Source organism: Adelges cooleyi, unplaced genomic scaffold (genome assembly GCF_023614345.1).
Source record: "Adelges cooleyi isolate 19-005CV unplaced genomic scaffold, UGA_ACOO_1.1 ACOO_flye_CR_arks_rails_tigmint_CR_PRNA_1, whole genome shotgun sequence".
NCBI lineage: Eukaryota > Metazoa > Arthropoda > Insecta > Hemiptera > Adelgidae > Adelges > Adelges cooleyi.
The window spans coordinates 1415421-1436839 of NW_026095751.1; the positions used below are offsets into that span (position 1 = coordinate 1415421).

At 30.6% G+C, this 21419-nt stretch overlaps 2 protein-coding genes across 3 annotated transcripts; one reads left to right on the plus strand and one right to left on the minus strand.

Moving 5' to 3' along the window:
* Positions 1–460: 460 nt before the first annotated feature.
* On the minus strand, positions 461–4440 carry LOC126841138 (uncharacterized). Its single transcript, XM_050577493.1, has 3 exons — positions 4266–4440; positions 2221–2427; positions 461–1098 (listed from the first exon to the last, which is right to left on the minus strand). The coding sequence occupies exons 1-3, from the start codon at positions 4393–4395 to the stop codon at positions 737–739; spliced, it is 699 nt and encodes a 232-aa protein (XP_050433450.1). The 5' UTR covers positions 4396–4440; the 3' UTR covers positions 461–736.
* A 6315-nt stretch (positions 4441–10755) lies between these two features.
* LOC126841222 (uncharacterized) lies at positions 10756–14976 on the plus strand. 2 transcript variants are annotated; one of them, XM_050577669.1, is made up of 12 exons: positions 10756–10945; positions 12195–12264; positions 12475–12504; positions 12585–12611; positions 12720–12746; positions 12947–12997; positions 13301–13330; positions 13436–13459; positions 13617–13667; positions 13826–13858; positions 14195–14284; positions 14515–14976. In XM_050577669.1, exons 2-12 carry the CDS (start codon positions 12201–12203, stop codon positions 14745–14747), a joined length of 660 nt encoding a protein of 219 aa, XP_050433626.1. In that variant the 5' UTR covers positions 10756–10945; positions 12195–12200; the 3' UTR covers positions 14748–14976. The 2 variants fall into 2 exon arrangements, with proteins under 2 accessions (XP_050433626.1, XP_050433549.1); XM_050577592.1 differs by having other exon boundaries at positions 10757–10945; positions 14512–14969.
* Positions 14977–21419: the final 6443 nt, after the last annotated feature.

The following is a 21419-nucleotide window of genomic DNA, read 5'->3' on the forward strand; positions in this document are numbered from 1 at the left end:
TGGAAATGTACTGTTATAACATTTTTTTAATTTTACTTGGAATCGCATGAAAAGTTCCTTTTGAAACCTTTCTGGTTAGAGAAGTGACATTAAACATAACGTATGTTGTATTGCCATCGAGTTTCATTATCGTTCGCATGGACGTTCTAAGTGAATTATAATAACGAGAACGGCGGTTCGACCGAGTTGTTTTTATTTTTGTTGAAGGATGCAGAATTCATTTATTAGAGATGTCTTCAGTGTGCATTTGCAAAGCCCGCCGTGTTGTGTTTGCTACTCGAACCGTTATAGCCTGTGACACGTTTATTTTACAGTAACCTTTTCATATTACATTCACATGTAATCCAACAGGGTCGTTAGTAGGAAACTACTAACAGCCTTTCTTTGTAGGATTTAATAACTGAAATATAACGGTTTTCAAGGACCAGCAATTAAAAATTACAGCATAGTATATTAATAGTAACCAAATCGTTTTCAATTTATTACAACAAAACGAGTCTATAGATCTATTAACAACATCATACAAATAACAAACTACATACCATACGAATAAATAATAAAAATACATTTTGAAATAAAAACGTCTTTCGGTTCTTTATAAATAAAAAAAACAAACGTAGGTACCTACACACTTTGGTTGAACACTGCTGGTGTCGTTTTTTTTTATCACGTTTCAAGAAACAGTATAGATGTGGAACATTTTTTAGCAATCCTTGTTGGGGGATTTTTTTCAACTTCATTTTTGTAGCATACTATTATTGTCGGTGATTATGGTCGTGTCTTCGTTCGTCGAAGTCGTTGTGGTCATGGTTTCATTGCTTCCGGTGTTGGACACTTCCGGGGGTGGACGGGACGGTACCGGGGGTGGTGGCAGCCCCCCGCCTTCTTCCGGTTTCAGCAGAGCTACCCCCGCTGTGCCCATTCGTATACAGTTGAACTCCACGGCGAACACAGGTTGCTTTTCCGTTTGGGCTTCCATGGCCAAGCACATGTGTATGTTCCGGCCGACAAAGTACACGTCCTTGAACCTCAGACACACTCGACTACGAGTCCATGCCGGCGGGAATATCGGTACACAAATTGGCCGTGGGTTTTTACCTATAAAAAAGTACAAATCAATAACGTCGTTAATTGGAAAAGATGAAAAAAATAGACGTTGTCAACCTTTTCCTTGGAGGAAATCCGTTATCATTCGTCTCTGATCACCAATCAGCTGATAAGAGATAATGATAACAGATTTTGATTGTATTATCAATAAACACCCCATCTCTTCCCCGCCTCATCTACACACTTGTCCATCCTTCCTCGTTCCCTTCACCTTTCTTTAGACTACTAGAAATTGTCATTGTTGTTATAATACAGTTCAGTAACTTATTTACCGAAATATTTAACAATAAGCTCTTAGGCCAGGACAGGTTAAGTTGGGATAAGTTGAGTTAAGTTAGGACGAATTAGGTTAGTTTTGAGAAATGGGTGGTCCTTAGTGGAAGGAATCACTTAGAGACCACAATTGTTGTCACTAATCTCTTATCAGGAGAGATTATCAGCTATATCTTATATCTTATCAGCATTCGTAATCAGCTGTTTCTTATCACTGTCGGAAAAACGGTGTCGGGAAATTATTTTTATTTAATCCTACACTAGTTTACTTTCAAAACAACTGCAATTTTTCAGTTTTTATTTTTGAAAACATTTTTGTTTATGTAATTTTACGGTTTATAAGAAATATATTAAAGTTGTAATTTACCATCATATAGTACTTATAAACTTTTTTTTAGAAAAAAAACGTTTATGTAACGTTAGCGGTTAACAATTTTCTTCTTAATCGTTAGGTTTAAGTAAAGCATATATTTTAAACAATTGTAATAGTCCATCTATTGTGACTTGTAAAGTAATGAATAGTAATGCATGCACGTTAAGGTAAGTGGGCGATTATAACAATTGTAGTTTTTTTGCCATTCTTCAACGATATTTTAATTGAGAATAATTACTGTCGATTTTCTAACATTTATATTAACGAGCTATTTATTATCCATTAGACGTATGAACTAAAAATATTATACCCATAGTAATTGTAAAGTTTATGGCTGGTATGTCTTGCATAATCGCCGTATTAAGTACTTGTTTACAGCTGTTAAGGTGAACGAATTCAAGACTTCTGCGTTACACCCATCTCATGGCAATAACAACAGATGTAATATGTACATAATTCACACATACCTGATACGACCCTATTGAACAGAGTGTAGTCGTTGTAGAGCAACCGCACGTTAAATTCAAAATCGTCAGCATAATATGATATGTTGGCGCACAACCGTTGCCTCAAGTTCAAATTGAAATTCTGTAAAACGTTTCCACTGCAACAACTGCACATGCTCTCTTCGCACTTGCATGGATAGACAATCTGCTTGCCCTGTTTGACTGAAACTATACACACACGTTGAAATTAGAAAAAACAAATTTTTTTTTTTAATCTTACATTATTATTTTTAATATTACAGCGTAGTGCAACAGGGTCAGGTACCAATTACCTAAGCCAATACGTTTCTAATAAAACCCTTTTTTTTATAAAAATACGATATCCGGTAAAAGAAAATTGTTATCTTAAAATCCATTATCGACATACATAAAATAATTGCACGTGTCAAAAGCGGATTGATGTAATGAAAACAATGACAATTACTTTCAGTTAGTGATAAAAAATAATAGCGGTGATAAGAGATAAGTGATAAGATACAAAAGAAAAGTGATAAGAGATAACATATCCATGATTCAATGTTTTTTTTTTTTTTTTTTAACTAGTACCATTATTTTATTGAAAAAATTACTGCAACATGAAAATATTTAAATAACTCGGTATATTTCATAGTATTTAGATAGATAATGTCACATCACCGATAAGTTCACTGAGGAGTGTATTTAATGCAGTGGGTTTACACAAGTGTTGGGCGTAATTGCTTGTACTTTATTGTCAAATTAGATTGGAAAAAAGCACTCTTGTCATAGTCATCATTTGCATCAGACAAATATTTGCCCAACGTTGGCGTGTGTTCTTATCGTTGTTTACCGAATAAAATATATTTTTAAGCCACTTGAAAATAATTTAGGTACTTTAATAGCTTTTGAGATTGTGTGGATCCATTTTAACGGAAACGAGTGGTTTAGAAATTGTAGTACCAACAGATTTTTTTTAGTGGATCCTATTGGAGTGAATAACTTTTTGGCGAAGAACGTTTTCACCTTTCTAGCAAAACCACAATGTACATATACATAATATATTATCACGCATAAGGAACGATTTCAAAAAACATGCATCTAAGAAACGGTTTTCTTCGTGCAGACCAGTTTAACAACTATATAATATGTATAATGCTAAATCGCCAAAACGTATCTTAAGTAAAACTACTGTAGGACGTTTTTAAAAATATGTTAGTTATTATTATTTTTATGCCGGATCAATCACTTTGCTTGTACGTGCATTGTTCTTTTAATCGATAGCACTTGGTTAGTAGTTGGCTGTAATAAAAAAATGTATTGTGCATCGTTCGATTACCTTATTCGTTTTGGTTGTGTTGTGAATTGTTTTGCGTTTGTCGTTTAGAATCGTGACGTGCAATAATAACTCCTTTATAGAAAGCTATAGTAACTTTTTTAGATCCGGATATATTTATTTTCGTTCGTGACGTTCGAATCCCACAAAAAAAGGTTGGCTACAGATTTTTCCAGTCAATTCTGTATGTTATAACCTCATTCTAGATATACCTTGAGTCAGATCTAAAGCCCTAAACCTACACCTAAACAAACGGATAAAGGAAAAAGTTTTCACCCTTTCCTGGAGGGAGAGGGGTTTTTGATTTGTACCGCATACTTCATACAACTAGTAAATAATAATAATTGCTCATTATGTACTCAACCATGACAATATAAAAACAAAAAGGGATTAAAGTGATCATATCTCCATTTTCTTTTAAAAAAAAATTGACTAAATCGACCCCAAACTGAAACAATACACTTTAAGGGACTTTCTAGCTAGCAATACTAAATCACAGTAATAGAACTGAGGTTTTGTATTCGTAACATATTATGTATTAATCCCTAAAACTTCGGCTGAAAAAATTGAACAAAGAAACATTGATCGCTTCTTCTAGGGGAAAGATCAAAGGAAAGGTTCAGCCTAACCTTCTGAGGAGTTTTTTTTTTTTGGTTTTTGTCCACTTTTAGTAGGGTTATAATAATATCAGCATGTAAACAAGTGCGAAACTTACCGGCTTTGCTGAAGTTCCCGGACAGGGTGTCGCTGACTTGACCGTCCAAGCCATCGTAGCCTGGTGGACCTGCCTTGCACAATGCACTGATGGAGGAGAATAGCACTATCAACCGGATCGCGGTGGCCATACCAGTGGCAGACTGACGAGTGAATGTGGTCGTCGTCGCAGCAGATGATTAAATTCTAAAAAGAAAGACAAAAAATAAATACAATTTATTAAGGCATGGATGGAGGAGTCTACAAGTTTCACCCAGTCGATATTTGCCGTTGTTCAGATTTCACCGGTTACAACAAACCGCTGCGAGCTAACCAACACCAGGTTATACAGTATGGCCTGTCCATAGACCTGACAAATGACATAAAAAATAATTATGCAAAAAAAAAAAGGCCAAAAATGCCAAAAATTACTACTTAGGATCTAAATTATTCAACTCTCTAAATTTAAATGTTAAAAAATATTCAAGAACATACTCTTAAATATTGGTCGTTAATAGATAATACACAAGTCAATCATTATTTTATGTGGTCTGTAAAATATTTGTAAACTAATAATAAGATATTATTATTATGTATACAAATTGTATCAATGTATTCATTCATGATTAGACATAATACTGTTCTTTTATTTGGAGTTCTTTCCTCTCTGTTTTTGCTGTTATATTTGTTTATTATTGTATGTTAGATGTAAATAATATTAGTAAAATGTAATTAAATCACCATAATAACTCTCTACCTCCATCTCAAGCTTTGCTTACAGGAGGTAGATAAACCATAATAATATGTAGGATAAGAAATAGTAAGGTTAGGTTATTTAAATAAATAAAAAACAGTTAAAGGTAATGCAAACCGTGGTGTTTGTATGCGCAAATGAGTATAAATTAATTAAAAAAAAATTATCTTAAAAATATTCACTACAACAAAAGTTATTTCATTTGTCAAGTCTTCGCGGGACACCCTGTATAATATGTATTGTGTAAACAGGGTGATCCAAATATCACGTTACAGTGATTTTTATTTAAATAAAAATTAAATCCTCATTATAATATTTAGTAAGCACATTTTATCATAAAGGATACTTGATAATAAAGGACAATACTATTGTTTGAGGTCAAATAGCAACATACATAACTTACAGTCATGTACATGTAGTAGTATTAAGGAATTATGGAGGTGAATTAATAGAAACATATCCATGTATGTTTAATTTTTTAATGTTAAAAAAAATTGTGTGAATACTTCTGTTGCATAAAGTAATTTGTAAAAATTATAAATGAAATATTATGATGTATTTTTATAGTACAAAGTAATATTTACAAAGTTAATGCATTTTTTTCAACATATTTTTCAGATTTTTTTGTGTTTATCAAATTGTATAAATGCAATGTTATTACTTATTTTAAACAATCTCTATTATGTACACAACTATGGGATGACAAGTCAAAACTATTTGTTTAACAGTACTTATGTATATGTCTTAAGTTTAGTTGCACATGGTATTAATAGTTATTATTATGTTAGGTATAACTTAATGCTAGTGAATCGCCAGGGGTCTATTGACTCTTTAAGAAAAGACATAAACCGTGTATACATTTTTAATGATGATTAAGTATGATAGCTGTTGTATATTATATTTATAAATGGTTAGAATCAGAAACACATAAAATGGTATAAATATGGAAATTTGCACGTAACAATAATTAAAATAGAACTAAAGCGAAACAGTACTTAACATAAACTAAGCGGGTCTATTGAAAACAAAAAAGGCATTATGATTAATACATATTTAATGTACAAGGCTGGGAGCACTTAAAAATACATTTAATATTAAGAGTTTTACTGAACGTTTCCTCTAAGAAAGGGTCATATTTTAAGATTAAACAAACTTTGTTATTAAATCCAGACATTTTTCATTGGGTATATGAGATTTGTAATATTGACTACTGCCCAAGAAACGATTTTTAGACATAATTTTCAGTGTAGATTATTATTTACCTACATTTTTAGTTGGGCTAAAATAGGTATAGTTTTTTTTAAAAATAATATAAGCATATACATATGGTATGACTGTTTCTGTTTACCTTAGCAACTTTTTACCGTGTCTTCTGTAATAGTTTTTTACTCGAACGATTAAGTGCGTGTATTTAAATAAAAAATAGCGTATGTTTGTGCACAAATTGAAGTGTACCGATGTAAACCGATTTATCACTGGGAAAAAGTGTTATGGAAAGACTTAAAGCTATTTGAATTTTAAAAGCCGTCCGTGCAAAAAAGAGGAAAGAAGTTGTAACATCCATTTTTTAGTCGTTAGACGTTTACCATTAACCATTTACCATTAACCGTATACCATTATAAATATGCAATGAATCGGAGAGTTATTTGATTTATAGATTTGTACTTGTACTTGATTTGTACGAACAAAATTTTAAATATATTTATCTGTTATCAATTAACAAAAATTAACAAAAATTGATAACAAGACGAATACAGGCTACAACGATGGCACGGACCATCGTAAACCGTGGTAACGGCCGTGTATGTATTTATTTTTCTTTGATAACAGCAGAGATATTATTATCAATACAGTGCTGCAAACATAAAACTATGTAGGACAAAAAAAAATATTTTTCCCAAACTAAATCAACAGCGTTTCCGCGGTAATTTTAAACAAATTGTTGATGAGCATACTATTATTTCTCATTTTTGTTGTATTATTTAGATTTGTAAAGAGGAAACAGTTTATTTATTTATCAAGAGCGCATAAAATATGCAAACTATATGCACTAATAACAAAATATGCCTTAACCTTTCGAATGTGTGAATCAATTTGAAAAATACAATTGTGAGTACCAGTAAATCAGTTTGATAATAATTGTGTCGGCTAAAAAAAAAAGTTTCAATTTAAATCTATTTTATATCCAAACATAATATTTTATATTCAAATTAAAAAAAATATTATTTTAAAAATTATTTAAATAATGTATAATAATGAAAACAAACGGCCTGGTTGATTGGCTTTTGACAAACGCCCTTTAAGGGGATTGCATGCGGTCTTTTTTTTAAAGAGTTTTATATAGGCAATATTTAAGAAGAAAAAAGATTCTAATAAATTTCGACCATGCCAATTAATTTGTGCAAGTATTTTTTCCCGGCCGTTAATATTACATTTTTTACCATCAAATCAACCTAATAAGGATTTTATTGGAAACTCTTTGGCTTACATAATTCAACGGAAAACCCGCTGTAACATAACATTTTGATTACTTTCTACAGACACATTTTATATGCAACGCCTATATGCATGTTACATTGACGTGCACGTTTGGAGGGTGACTTGCGCCCCTATTGGAAGTGTAATTTAATACAAAACCCCTTATCCTTTTATTCGTCATTAAATGGCTCTTATAATATGTTTATATAGATATACTTGCAATCAATGATAGCTGTTTGCTCGGGCTTCCTAAAGTCACACTATAATGTACACCCGTTTTGGCAAGGATGACATAATATTACTACAAAATATTGCTACTAGTTTATACGACCAACAGACACAGTGGGTATATTTTTTCCACAGCTAAGGAAAATCAAAGCTATTTAATTGGGCTGTAAAGCTGTTTAATTATTTATACTTGTGTACAGATGAGATTTACACACTGAAGTTGTCAGTTGATTTTTGGCTTCACATTTAGAATTCAACGAGGACTTGAACTTTAAAACGTTATTATGATCAATCCAAAAGCAAATGTATATTAAACACAAGTTAAAGGTTTTGACTTCACTTTGATCATTTCTTACTGGAAAAAATCGTATTAAAACTAAGAAGTGACGTTTTGTGTAGCTGTTGTCTTTCAATTGCTGCGTTTGCCTACTCAATTTACAGAATGTTTCTTATCTCGATGCACTTAAATCGAATGTTTTGAGATTTTTGGGATAAGCACAAATTATTTTTCTTTTATGAGTTTTACTGCGTTTCATTACATTGATGCCACCCAAATGCAGTGCGTTTTTTCTTATTAAAAATAAAATACAAAATAGTGTTGATAATTGTAAAGAGCAATGAACAAGTAACACAAGATTATTATGACATATTATTAAAATAGCTGGTTTATATCATAATAAATAATATTATTCATTAAAATTACTTCTATTAAAGCAAAAGTGTACACAAAGAGATTACAACATTTTAATATAGTGTAGGCAAAAAAATGTAAACTATAAATTAAATCCAGCGAGATATTGAGTGGCCCACGATAAAAAAAAACACCCTGTATATATTTTATATTTAAAAATAATATAATTTTTTTAAAGTATTATATTTATACACAATCAAACGATTTAAATTTGCACAATATAAATAATATTAGATGCACACGTGACTGTAAAATGTACAGCTGTGTAGAAAAACAATTTTTAAAAACAGTGTGAATGTAAACATTGGCAAAGGCTGTGAATTATGAGGTCTACAATTTTAATTGTATTACATAGATAGTTGCTACTTAATTAACCAGCACTGGTATTATAAACGAATGATTGAAATAGTTAATTATTTTTTATGTTTGGCTTCTTAGATAAAAAAAATCATTGAGATCATTCCTATAACTCTGACCGTTGGTTTTTTTTGTACTTTATATCATATTCCAAACTTAGCGACCACTCTAAAGAGAACAGAACGGTTTAAAAAATAGCTAGTCTTACATTTAAAATTGTGTGATGTGTTCTTAAAAAAAAAATCTAAAACGGTTTCCTTCCTATGTCTATGTATCGAAGCTTAATAATAGAGTATGATTTGTTTTCTTTCTCATGGTATGGTATTACAGTGTAATATACTCTAAAACAGACGGTCTAGAGTCTGTATTTTGTTTAAAAATAAACAATAACCAAAATAAGGGTACTATGTTGCATTTTAAGCACACGTTTGAATGTAAAAATTGGAAAAAATAGATTCACACCTACACCAATGGAACACCTGTTGTGGCGACGTTTAATATGAAATATGATTATGTTTATATATTTTTTTTCTATTTTAAGTGTAGAGCAATAAATTGTTAATTGTCTTTGCGAGCGACTTTTGATTGAATATAATAATTATTATTGCTAGGAACGCCTAAAATTTTACCCAGCTGGTTTTATGAATGAATTTTAATTCAGACTAATTATAACCAGTAAGTCTACAAAAAAAAAAAATTAAATATACAAGATGTATTTGTCAATCGATAAATTATTTATTTAAACATTTAAATGAACCTATTATTATTTTTTAAACATAAATAATACAAACAAAATAATTGTCAACTATTTTATTTTATTTTTTCATCTAATAAATTATTACCGAACGTTGTCATTTTTTTTTTGATAAGCACAATTTAAAGATTGGAAAATCAGTTGCAAATATCGAATATATTAAAAAAATATAAAAGCTAAATTATGCAAAACAAATGTTTAAAATTGGATTGCATTAAATGTAATTCAAATTCGAAGCTTAGGTATATAGCTAATTATTATGGAGCCAATTTTTTGTGTAGCAACTTTGCAGACCAGAAACCGTACCTTATTAGACAAGACATTTGAAAAGTTCACACCTTCTTTTTAGAAATGGTCGAATTTGTTTCAAATTTGCAGGGAATATTTTTTAGTACTATACCGGTAAACCTAAAAAGAGGTGGAAACTTTTTTAGGTGAAGTTTTAGAGCTTAAGGTCTGCAAATTAAACTGAATGTAGACCAAGAACGTGTCCATAACGTATACAACTTTATCAAATTTCTAAATGTTTTTTCAACTTAAAATACTTAAGGCTCCCCAACATTTTTTTTTTTAAATAGTCAAATTAATTCCCCTTAAATCTGTAGAATATTCTTCGGATAAAGTACTACCGATGTACTTAGAAAGATCTCTAAAAAAGATAAAAAAAAACCCTTTTCCCCTATAAAGGGAGAGGCTTTTTATTTATTTCTTTTTTTCCAGCAGAGTTTTAGGACTTGAGCCTTAAGGCCTGGGAAATTTTTCTTATTAGGAACGAACAAAAAATATTAACAATTACACTGTACTAAAAATAAATACTTAAGCACATTATAACAGCTAGTTATCACTTTCAATTCTAGTAATTCCTGTAGATCTCTAACCTCTCTTCACCCCAATTAGCTTTGGCCCGACTCCTCTGTACTTGCCTTGTTTTTTTTTTTTAATACATTTATATTAAAGGTATTCTTGTATTGACTGTAGCAATTGTTTTTGAACTCAATTCTTTCAAACTGATTTCGTTCAAGTGACATTAGTGTCAATGGCCTCATAGCACAAGTACAGTAATATTACATTAAAAATGTTAATCAAATATTAATAATATACAGTTCTAGTAAATGTTTTTTTTTAAACATTTTCACGTCACTAAACGCCTTGGCCAAAATTATTTTATTATTTTTAAAGTTTCCATTGTTAACACAGCTGTTGATTTTTTGAACATCTAAACTATATAGACCTCGATTGTTTGTTTAGCAATGCAAATATCATCAAAAAAAACATTATAAAATATATTTACCAATTTTTCTTTGCCACCGTAAGGAATACAAAATAAATATAAATAGGAATGACTTCTATAAGCGCATCCAAAAAGTCCAAAACTTGTAGATATACTTGTACAAGCTAACCGAACTGGTTTGTATCGCAAACGTTAAGGTATAATTTTAGGTAAGTTTCACCGTAAGACTATTCCAAGGAATCCACTAAGCTTTTATAATAGTGTTTAATTTGTTTAGTTTTTTGTGATATCGATAATCTTGGTACATATTGGCACGATTTTCTTATGTTGCTAAGCAATCAAGCTAATCGTGGGAAGCTAATTTTTTTTTTAAATTGTTTATTGCTATTACTTTGTTGGCGGTTTATATTATGTATGCTAGCGGAAAAATTCACATGAAAAGTCTGTAAACGAATAGGTTATTGCTTTATTCTTGTATTAGTCACTCACTATGTGTGCACATGTTCTTTGTTAAACTTATATATAATATCATACACATTGTGTTTTATATTACAAGTCTAGTGGCCTGAATGTTCACAAAAATTTGATTTTTTACATCTTAAGAAACTTTTATCGTGTCCCTTTCCACCGAGGGGCCAATTCCCCAGAGGAGAAATTAGTCGCCGAAAGCGTTTTTTATTCATTTTTATTTCCATCGTAAACCGTTCATATTATCACAACAAAAAAATGACCACTTTATTCCTTTTAAAAAAAATATATATTCTCTTAGCTGAAGTCGAGTAAACCGAAAATACGGCTCAATATTGTATTATGTACTTGGTGAAAATAAATACAGAAGCCCTCTCCTATATATTTTGTTCAAACACAATTAGAGTACAAAAGTTTCTGTGCCGAAATCAAAGATTAAACAATTTCTGCCACATTTAAAAGGTCTAAAAAATCAATCCTACACTTCTGACTCCTTTAGATAATATGTTGTCGAATTTCCCAAAAAAAAAAAAAAAGTATAGTATTCCAAAGAAGATAAACCGTTCAGAACAACCAATCACTGTCATGTTTGGTTATCGAATTTACTTGTTTCCGCAACATTGTATTGATTATAAACACTATTTAAAAGTCAATAAAAGATATTATTAAATTTTAAAACCTAGCTATTTTTTCCGCTCCACGGAAAAACACTTAATGATAGTTCTTATCACTCATCTCTTATCTCTTATCTTTTATCATTTATTTCTTAATTTTTTTTGAATATTTAATTTTTAGCCTAAAAACATATTCATGTTAAAACAAGGATAAAAAAAAAACCGTTAAATTATTACATTAAATGATTTTTAATCACGGCATATTATATTGGGACAAAAATTATGATCACCAAGCTAACCGCGTGGTTGACTTTTTCTATAAATAAATAACCGATTGGCAACCGTTTTCTAATATAAATTGATTTTTATTTTTCAGATAAAAATGAAACTCGTCTGTGTTATAATATCATTTACATATTTTGTAAACGTTTCAACATTAGACCAAAGTAACGTTTAAAGAGCATATTTTATAGTTTCGCGCTCCATAAAACATACTCGGTTACTCTTTATATGTTTTATAGGATAATTTTACTTTGACATTTTTTTTTTTTATCAATTAAGACAAATCGTTTGTTAATAATTTCGTTAAATAATTTTGTAAATTCGACCCTTACAATGGTTATTTAATTACATTTTTATCTATTTTTTTTTTACAGGGAAGTATAAGGAGGAAATGTACATTACAAGTGAGTACCCAAAATATGATGTCTTAAAGCTGTTAAACACACAAAACCGTTTTTACATTTGTTTAATGTTTCAATTACAGACCACCAACTCAAACTCATAGATAAAGGTGAAACACTTTGGAAAATTTGAATAATTTGTATTTTTTTACATATAGTTTTACAACTATACATATATAACCGTTCTTACATTTGTTTATTATATTTTTGAATTACAGACTCTCAACTCAACCGTACAAATGAAAGTAAAACATTTTAAAAAATTAATAAATTTGAAAAACGTGTATTTTTAAAAATGTTTTTTCGATAGCTGTTGTATCTTAGTTTTACAGTTTCAAGTGTAGTACTCCGTTTTGCTGGCTTTTTATGATATTTATTTCATTATAATATGATACATATACACTATTTATACATGTATAAATTTAAAAAATTGTGTTTTTTCAAGGTAAAGTGGACAAATTAGTCGTGCATTTATTGTTTTCAAATTTACCAATTGGTAAGTATATAGTGTGTGTATTAAAAACAACATGGCTATTCATTTTAATAAATTAGTAAACTGTGCACCCAAACTTAAATATACATAAATGCTTAATATTTAACCGCAATTTTTTCACGCCCGCCCCTTCAGAAGACATGGCCAAGAAATGAGCGGCGCCTGTTACAATCTAGTCTATTTGTTCAATTTTTGAGCTTTGCCAAAATGGTTTTTGTTTTGGCTTTTAAGACCATACCGATTAGCAGATACCTCTTCATAGTAATGTCGAGTACTAATAATGTTGATTGTTGTTATTAATTTCAGTTGATATGGTTATACTGTTGGCTACGCCAGGTAATAATCCAATAATCATTGCTGTAGAAATTATACTCTATGGTAGAGTTTGAACACATCCCATTGATATTAACCAAGTATGAAATGTAATTGTTAAAATTTCAGACTTTTATGGCGAGGATTTGAAAAGTAATACATTTTTATATTTATTATTCGTAGTAAAGCAGATTTTTAATAATTATTTATTTTCCGTTTTAACTGTGACAAATATTAATTGAGTCATGCTAGATTTGAAAATGATCTGAACAAATTAACTTAATGACATTTATTGTGTTATGACTTTCAGCGAGGTGCGAGATCGAAAGAAAATTACAGACTGTAATACAATCGACAAACGGTAAGAATGTGAACTTACTGAATTATTATAAAACCAACACACGCATTAGATTAACGTGTACTACCTAGATCCGCTAAAACATAGATCTCCACTGAGATACGATTTTGTTTTATCGTTGAATTTTAATATTTTGTAATTATTTATTTATTGTGTTACAGTCAATGTCCACGAGCCTCCAATCAAGAACATAAGTAACGCATGCATCTGATTAGAACAATAAATTGAGGTGCTCAGAAGTCAAACTGATTAACTCAAAAAATTAAATTTTTTAAGACAGGCAATTAAAGTTATTCGAAACAATGTATGTAAGTACAATTGCTAATGTACTTAGCGCACTCCAGTGGTGAAAAATTCAACTATGTAGTTATTCATCATGGTCACTGAAAACTATACACTTTTGTAATTCAAAAATAGTGGAGTTAATCGGTTTGGCATCTGAGTGCCTCAATTATAAAATCTTTTCCCAAAAACGCAAATTTGTTAATATTGATTGCCGATACTATTTAAACATGTTGATATAATTACAGATTTTGATAAAATTGAATTATCAAATTTCGGAGACGTTAGAAGGGACATGATTTACCCGTCTTTGAAACGTATACTCGTCGATGTAGAAAGTATGTAATTTAAAAAATATACCTTTAACGCATACACTTTAAGTACATAATGAGCCCCCCCCCACCCAATTGGGTGCCTGTGTTATAAGAGCTGGGGCAAGTTTTAGTTTGCATAGTGTGAATGATGATTTAAAATGTCAAAGCATCGTCTCACTAGTTAATAACTACCAGCTTAAACCCATGTTTCTTCGCTGTTTTGTGCGATAATTGTTTTTGTTTTTTTGAAGAAGGATCAACCGTACTGGATCTCGACCCGCTTAGGGTATGCCATTTAATAGCGTTGTTGAAAAGTTCATTGGATCCTGGTCAGCGAATAAAAGAAGTTAATTACGACAGCGACGGTTGTACACTTGTTAGTGTACTTGACAGGAAATCATACTACAAGCAGTATCCCGGTGGAATTTATAATTTAAACGCACTCACTGGTGAGAAAGGGGACAAACTTGGCATTGATCTAGTTTGAGCTGATCTGCACAACTGCGGGCGTTTCATTTTCATAAATGTTATCTGTTCTATTATACAAGTAGTGATAAACAATTTTACTGTATAAAAAAAAACACGATGTTAATACATTAATTGCAAACCTCTTTTTTCACGGCAAATATTCTTTCTTCACTGGCCCTGTCAAGACAAGTGAACGAAATACTTATAATATGAGCGCAAAAATTAAATTTTAATACAGTATTTTGAGCAACAATTAATTTATTAATTGTTATCACTTATCACCGACATGTGATAACAAATTACTTGATAACAAATTATAGTAAAAAATGTTTTGTGCAATAGTTTCATTTTTATAACGTGGTCACACTGAGTCGAAAAGGGTTACGGTTATCAGTAAACAACGAAGTGCACCATTTGGTTTTATGTTATCTGTTTGCAACAACTTTGCAAAAAATGGTACAGTCTTAATTCTGAAAAGTTCTATTTTGACAAAAATTGCCTTAAAAATAAAATAATGATCTAACTGAATTTGGCGGTACGCATTAAAGTTTTAAGGTTAAATTTTGTATTAAGACTTAAAACGAGCGTAAAATTTTATCTAGTAACATCCAAGTATCAACATTTGAAAAAAAAAACCAATAAACGGCTCTACAAATTGCCAGTTTTAAATGTTCTTGAAAACCTTGGATAAATATATGTAGGTATAACTAGTGTTCAAGCTAGAATACAAGTTTCTAGAATGAAAGTCTAAAATTGAATTTTTTTTTAATTACTTCTGTTACATACAAATATAAATTACATTTTTCATGGTTTTTGAAAAAAAAGTGGTGAAGAATCACACTCAAAATAATTGTACACCTCTGTAAATTTAGAACTTACATAATACGTAAAACCAGATTGGTTTGAACGATCCAATCATTAATACTCACATTTAATAGATTTTAATGGCAATTGATTGATTTTTGTTAAAAATATAATAATAAAGAGATGTATTTGGTAGACTCTGTCTATTACCTTTATTGTTTTTATCAACTAAGTGGTAAATTTGTAGTATGATTGTTTGTGGTAGAATAATATTGAAACCACATCAAAAACGAAAAAAAATAAAAACACAATTCATAAATTAATGTAAATTTATACCGTGACATAATTTATTAATCATTTTCAAGTACTTACTTAATAAAATGCAATACTCGTGTGAGAGTTTTCAATGTGCAAATACATAAAATTAAAAAAAAAAAAATTTCACTGTGAAAATTTTGTACATTATTTTGTTATCACTCATTATCAATTTAAGATAAAGCGTTAAACCAAAATGTACAGTGTTACCACCAAATTATTTTGACGGTGAGGCGGTTTCATTAAGATACTATAATTAACAATCACAGACAAAAACCTGAGTGGGGCGTTTCTAAATAATATTATTTATGAAACCGAAGAATTGTACCAGTTATTTGGGAGTGAACCTAAGAACATGTATGGCGGTATGGCAGTAAATATATATTTTTATTTTGTCCAAAATTGTAAAAAACATCTCCTTAACCCTGTACATATGTGTAATTTTTGATATTGTATTAAATTTGGATTTAGTGACCTTAAATACACATTCGATATGACTTTTACAGCTGTGTAATAGTTTATGAAAGCTAAATATTCTTAAGCTGGGTGTAAAAATTATACTGAATATCAAGTACTTGTTAAACTTTATCTTTTGTTAAATTAACATGCGTTAAATCTACTAGTGTTGCTCAAACGTTGTTTTATATTAAGGTTATTACCAGTACACTGGTTATCGAATAAATGGTATTTACCAGTAGGGGTTAATATTATTATCATACAGGGTCTAATCAATGATAAACTGATAACGCACATTTCCATTATCGCCACTTTAACGCAAAACATTGATAACAAAATTTAACAGATAAAATTTAAAACATGGTTTGCGCAACAGATTTATTTATTTTAACTCCAGTTAAACGAATTTATCTCTGTGTAAATATTCGATGCAACCCGGCATATGTATTATATAATATTATACTGAAAAAAGAAAATGGTAATAATTTTCTTATGAATATAGATTTTAATGGATTTTTATGAATGTTTATTTAAGCAGGTCGTAAAAATGTAAAACATCCTATCAGCTTTTATTTTTCTATATATAAACCGTGTTTTGCGACTATAATAAATGTATATTTATACATTTTTTTTATGCACATACTGTGCAAAACTATTGTACACAATTGAAATGTAAAAAAAAGAAAAACGTTTTCAAAGAGAATATTGTACTACGCCGGCGTCGTTAACCTTTAATACGGCCTTTTTCTTTTTTTGTATACCGTATTTTTCTTCTTTTGAAAAAAAAAACAACAATATATATTGTAAAACCTTTAGGGCTTAAAACTAAACGAAATCGTCAACGCTGCATTTGAAAACCTACTAGGTATATGTATATTTTATACCTTTAAAATACATTTGTACATATTGTTGTATTATACTCACGACGGTAGGTAGGTAGGTCTGAAAGCACTTCAAAGGGATTTTTCTTCTGTGTGTGTGTGTGTGTGTAATTCCTGTGTGAAAATATTCTCATTAACGAGTCCTTTACCAAAAAGGTGAAACCAAAACGAATTAAGCGATTTTACCGTTGCAACGTGCTAAATTTAAATAAATAAATTTAGTTCACTATATACAGGGTGGTGCGTGTGATGTGTTTCTTACACTAATTTTAGGTACATATTTTACTGTGTTTTCCATAATACTTAGAAAAAGGTTTACTCTATACGTATATCAAGTATGGGCCGGAATTTTTCAAATGAAAAAATATGTATTTAATTTCAAGTAATTATGCGCTACAGCAATTCACAATCTGTTGTGCTGACAGGGGTGGTGAAATCTAGGTATCCGTCTCCACTATGTCCCAACCCCAATGTGCCTGCAGCTTTTGAGATTCTTTGTCATAGACATTGACAGAAATATGTTTGAAATGTGCACAATTGTGATGGCAAAACAATGGCAAGAACTCTGTTGAGATAATATTATTATTGAGAAAAAACCACTCCTTTAGTTAACCTAGACGGTTATCTCGCGGGGTCAGTTATATTGAATAACAAACTAAAAGACTCAGAGTAATGATTTTATCGCTTGAATTATTCCTCCCCCACCCCCTCCATGTGAATCTCTCCCCTTTCGTTTGTAGAATCTGTTTACATAATAACAGTGTAACTTGGGCTTCGTGTACACAATTTGTGGGCTTTCCTTACATTGAAGGCGCCGGCCAAACGAATCTGTCACAATCACAGTTGCACTTTACACCACAATAGAGGATTTCATTTTGATTTTTTCAAACTGTCTACACCTTTTTTTTTTTTGACATGACCGCATGCCATTCAATACAGATTTAAAACGTGAAAATTGTATAAAATAACAAAAAAAAAACATACTATGAAATAAAATTCGAACATATTAAAGCGACATGACGTGTAATATTACAGTAATAACAAAAAATATAATATAAAATAAATAACAAACCAAAATCGAAACTAGAAATTCTTTAGACAACATTTTTTCTTGTTTATTACTTAGAAAAACACTAAGTATAATTATTATTTTGTTATAGTTGATTCGTTTATGTTTTATTTTAAGATAATGTTAAGGTGTGACTTGTGTCATGTTATAGAATACCTGTGTATAATTGCCAATGTAGGTGTATCTGATAAACAATTTTGAATAAATAGTTAAGCTTGATTTTAGCAATGCTATTGGTTTTACAATGGTGTGGGCTTTTTTTTATACACTGTAACCTTTTTAATACTGGACCAATTCCAACTCTATAAATCACAAATGTCATCTAGTTGGTACTTCGGGGGAGTGAAATTTTAAAACATTTACTTCTTCAGCAGCTGGTAGTTTTATATTTTTCCACAATACTGTACACGGTTCCTTAATTATTAAGACTCATTCTTAACATTACAGGACCACGAAGAAGTGGGGGGGGGGGGAAGCAAACAAAAGGAAATAACAATAACCAAGAAGATATTTGATATTCGAAAGTGTAGTTAATGTATTTTATAATTTTATCTTGACTTGTTGTTAAATGTCTCCCGAATCAAAACAAATCAATTGAAGAATTCCGATATTTAGGAGTACTGCTCAGTACAAAGAATAGGATAGCAAAGGCAGAAAGAGCATATTTTGCACTATCCAAATTCCTCAAATCCAAAGTTCTCTCTAAGACAACAAAACTAAGACTGTACTAGCCAGTTCACGACACAAGGACAAATTAATGGAGAAGAGAGTTCAACAAGGAACTGGGCTTAGCACCAGCAATTAGTTACACAAAGGGACAAAGAATACAGTGGTTGGGCTGTGTTATGAGACAAAGCTGAGAAGAAACCATCAGAGCAGTTGTGGATAGGAAACCGAAAGGGAAAAGACCTCGAGGCAGACCTTGGAAGAGGTGGCTAGAAGTAATAGAAGTGGATCTTAAAGCTCTGGGAGTGCAAGAATGGAAGGCAATGGGCACAGCTTGACAGTGCAGAGTCAATTAGTCATTTTGATTAATTGCGCCGTTATAGATATATTTTACTTTTCTCGGCCATCTTTACTCGTCCGGTTTCTCAATTAATATCTTTTCGGTTTTTGTTGCAAATGCAAATGAGCTGCGCCGCGCCCGTTACTTGGTGTTGTGTGAAAGAATCATTTCGAATCATGTTTTCTTCATCGGTAGGTAATGCTTTTTTGATTTGTAAATCCTATCAGTGACCAAACTTGAAAATGGGCTTTGCAATTGACACAACTGAAAACGATATGTTGTACCCTGGGTAGGTAAAAGTAAAAAAGTAAGTAGTGTTCGGTGAATTGGATTTTATTTTTTCATATACTTTTCATTTGTTTTGTGTATATTAAAGGTGGTCGGCCCGGTTTCGGCGAAGTTGAATTCTTAATGCCGGCCCTTTTGTTCTACATCTAAATATTTATACAGAACTCCAAATAAATAATAAAAGAAAGGAAACGAAATCACTTCGATGCCAATCTGTGGTTAGCAGACTGAGAACATTTGCCAAAAGAAACAGAAAACAAACAGCTACCTATTTACTTTTTAGCTTTGCATCGATGCCGAAAAGGCATTGTATGTACACATCGAGTTAGTCCTCTGGTAAACTGAGAGTTTTTATATTAATAAAATAATTATTTTTTTTGTAATTTAGGTAAACCATTTTATAAATATTGTCATTTAGGTTTGTTCAAATGAAGTAAATTCTTGCAAAAAAAAAAATTTTAAAAAAGAAGTTTTTAACATAAATAAAATTATTTTCAACCAAATTCGCCGATATTACAATTTTAAATAAAAATTTAACAATGCGTTAATAAGTTCTATAAAAATATGAAAAACATTGTCCAAAGTAATTGCAACCAATATTTTAGTAGCAAGAATTTAATTCAAACTGAATATTTCCAAGACGGGTTTCCCCCCTGAAAAAATGCATGTAGTCATATTGTTATGTCACAGCAAAACATGGTTACCCATAATAATTATTCCTTTTCAGATCTTTGAACTAATTAAAAATAGCTAACTATTCGTTAGAATTGTATTGTAGTTAAGAATAAATAAAACTATTATGATACTAGATTTTTCGCATAATTTTTAAGATTTAATTTTACTTTATTAGTAGTTCACAAAATAATAGGTATCCTAAAAATAAAACCAACGAGCATCCACACTACAAGCGCATACATAGGCACGTGTATATTTTATTTAGATTCAAGTATAGGACCCTGGAACTTTTTGGTAATTTTCTTATCTCTTATCTCTAATAATTTAACTATTATCTTTTATATCTAATCTAGGATCTTTAATATCTGATCTTTAGTATATTATCTCTATTTTTATGTCTTATCTCTTATATCTAATCCATAATCTCCATTTATATCTCTAATCTATTGTCTCTGACATCTTATTTCTTTTTGTATATGTAATATCTGGTGTCTATATTTTTATCTCTTATCTCTTTTCCCTGATCCGTTATCTCTAATCCATAATCTCCATTTTTATCTCTATTATTTTTTCTCTAATCTATTGTCTCTAGACTCGTATCTCTATTACACGTATTAAAAAATCAAAACAAGGGCCATCTATTAACGTGAACCGAAATTTGCTGTTGTTGCTTAGGCGCAAAAGTGTTATGATATTTTACAATACAAACGGCCGATTTATGGCAATCAAACTTTGATGGAAACATCGGTAAAGAAAACAAAGTGTAAAAAAACCGAGTTTGTCTTGTTTAAAAAAAAAATAAAAGTTTCTCTCTCTTTTTCTGGCATGACCTTTTGAGAACGACGCGACACTAAAGGGCTGTGACTGTCCTCGTACACAGTTCGGCAGAGCGTAATGCGAAAACGATGATCGAAGGATTTATTTATTTCTGATATTTTTTCTTATATATCCATTCGAAAATTATTAAGGACAGCGCCAAATACAATTTAACAGTTACTTAAACCTCTCCTCTCCCTCCTCCTGTTCCCTTTCTCTATCTGGGCAAACACACACACTACACGGCCTCGGCAAAACTTTGATCAATAAATCTAGGATTGTATAAGCAACTCGGTTGTTATACTCTTTTTCTCTCTTTCTTTATTACATCATATATTTTTTTATAGCCGACAAAAGTATGTTTGCAATTTTTCGCTACAC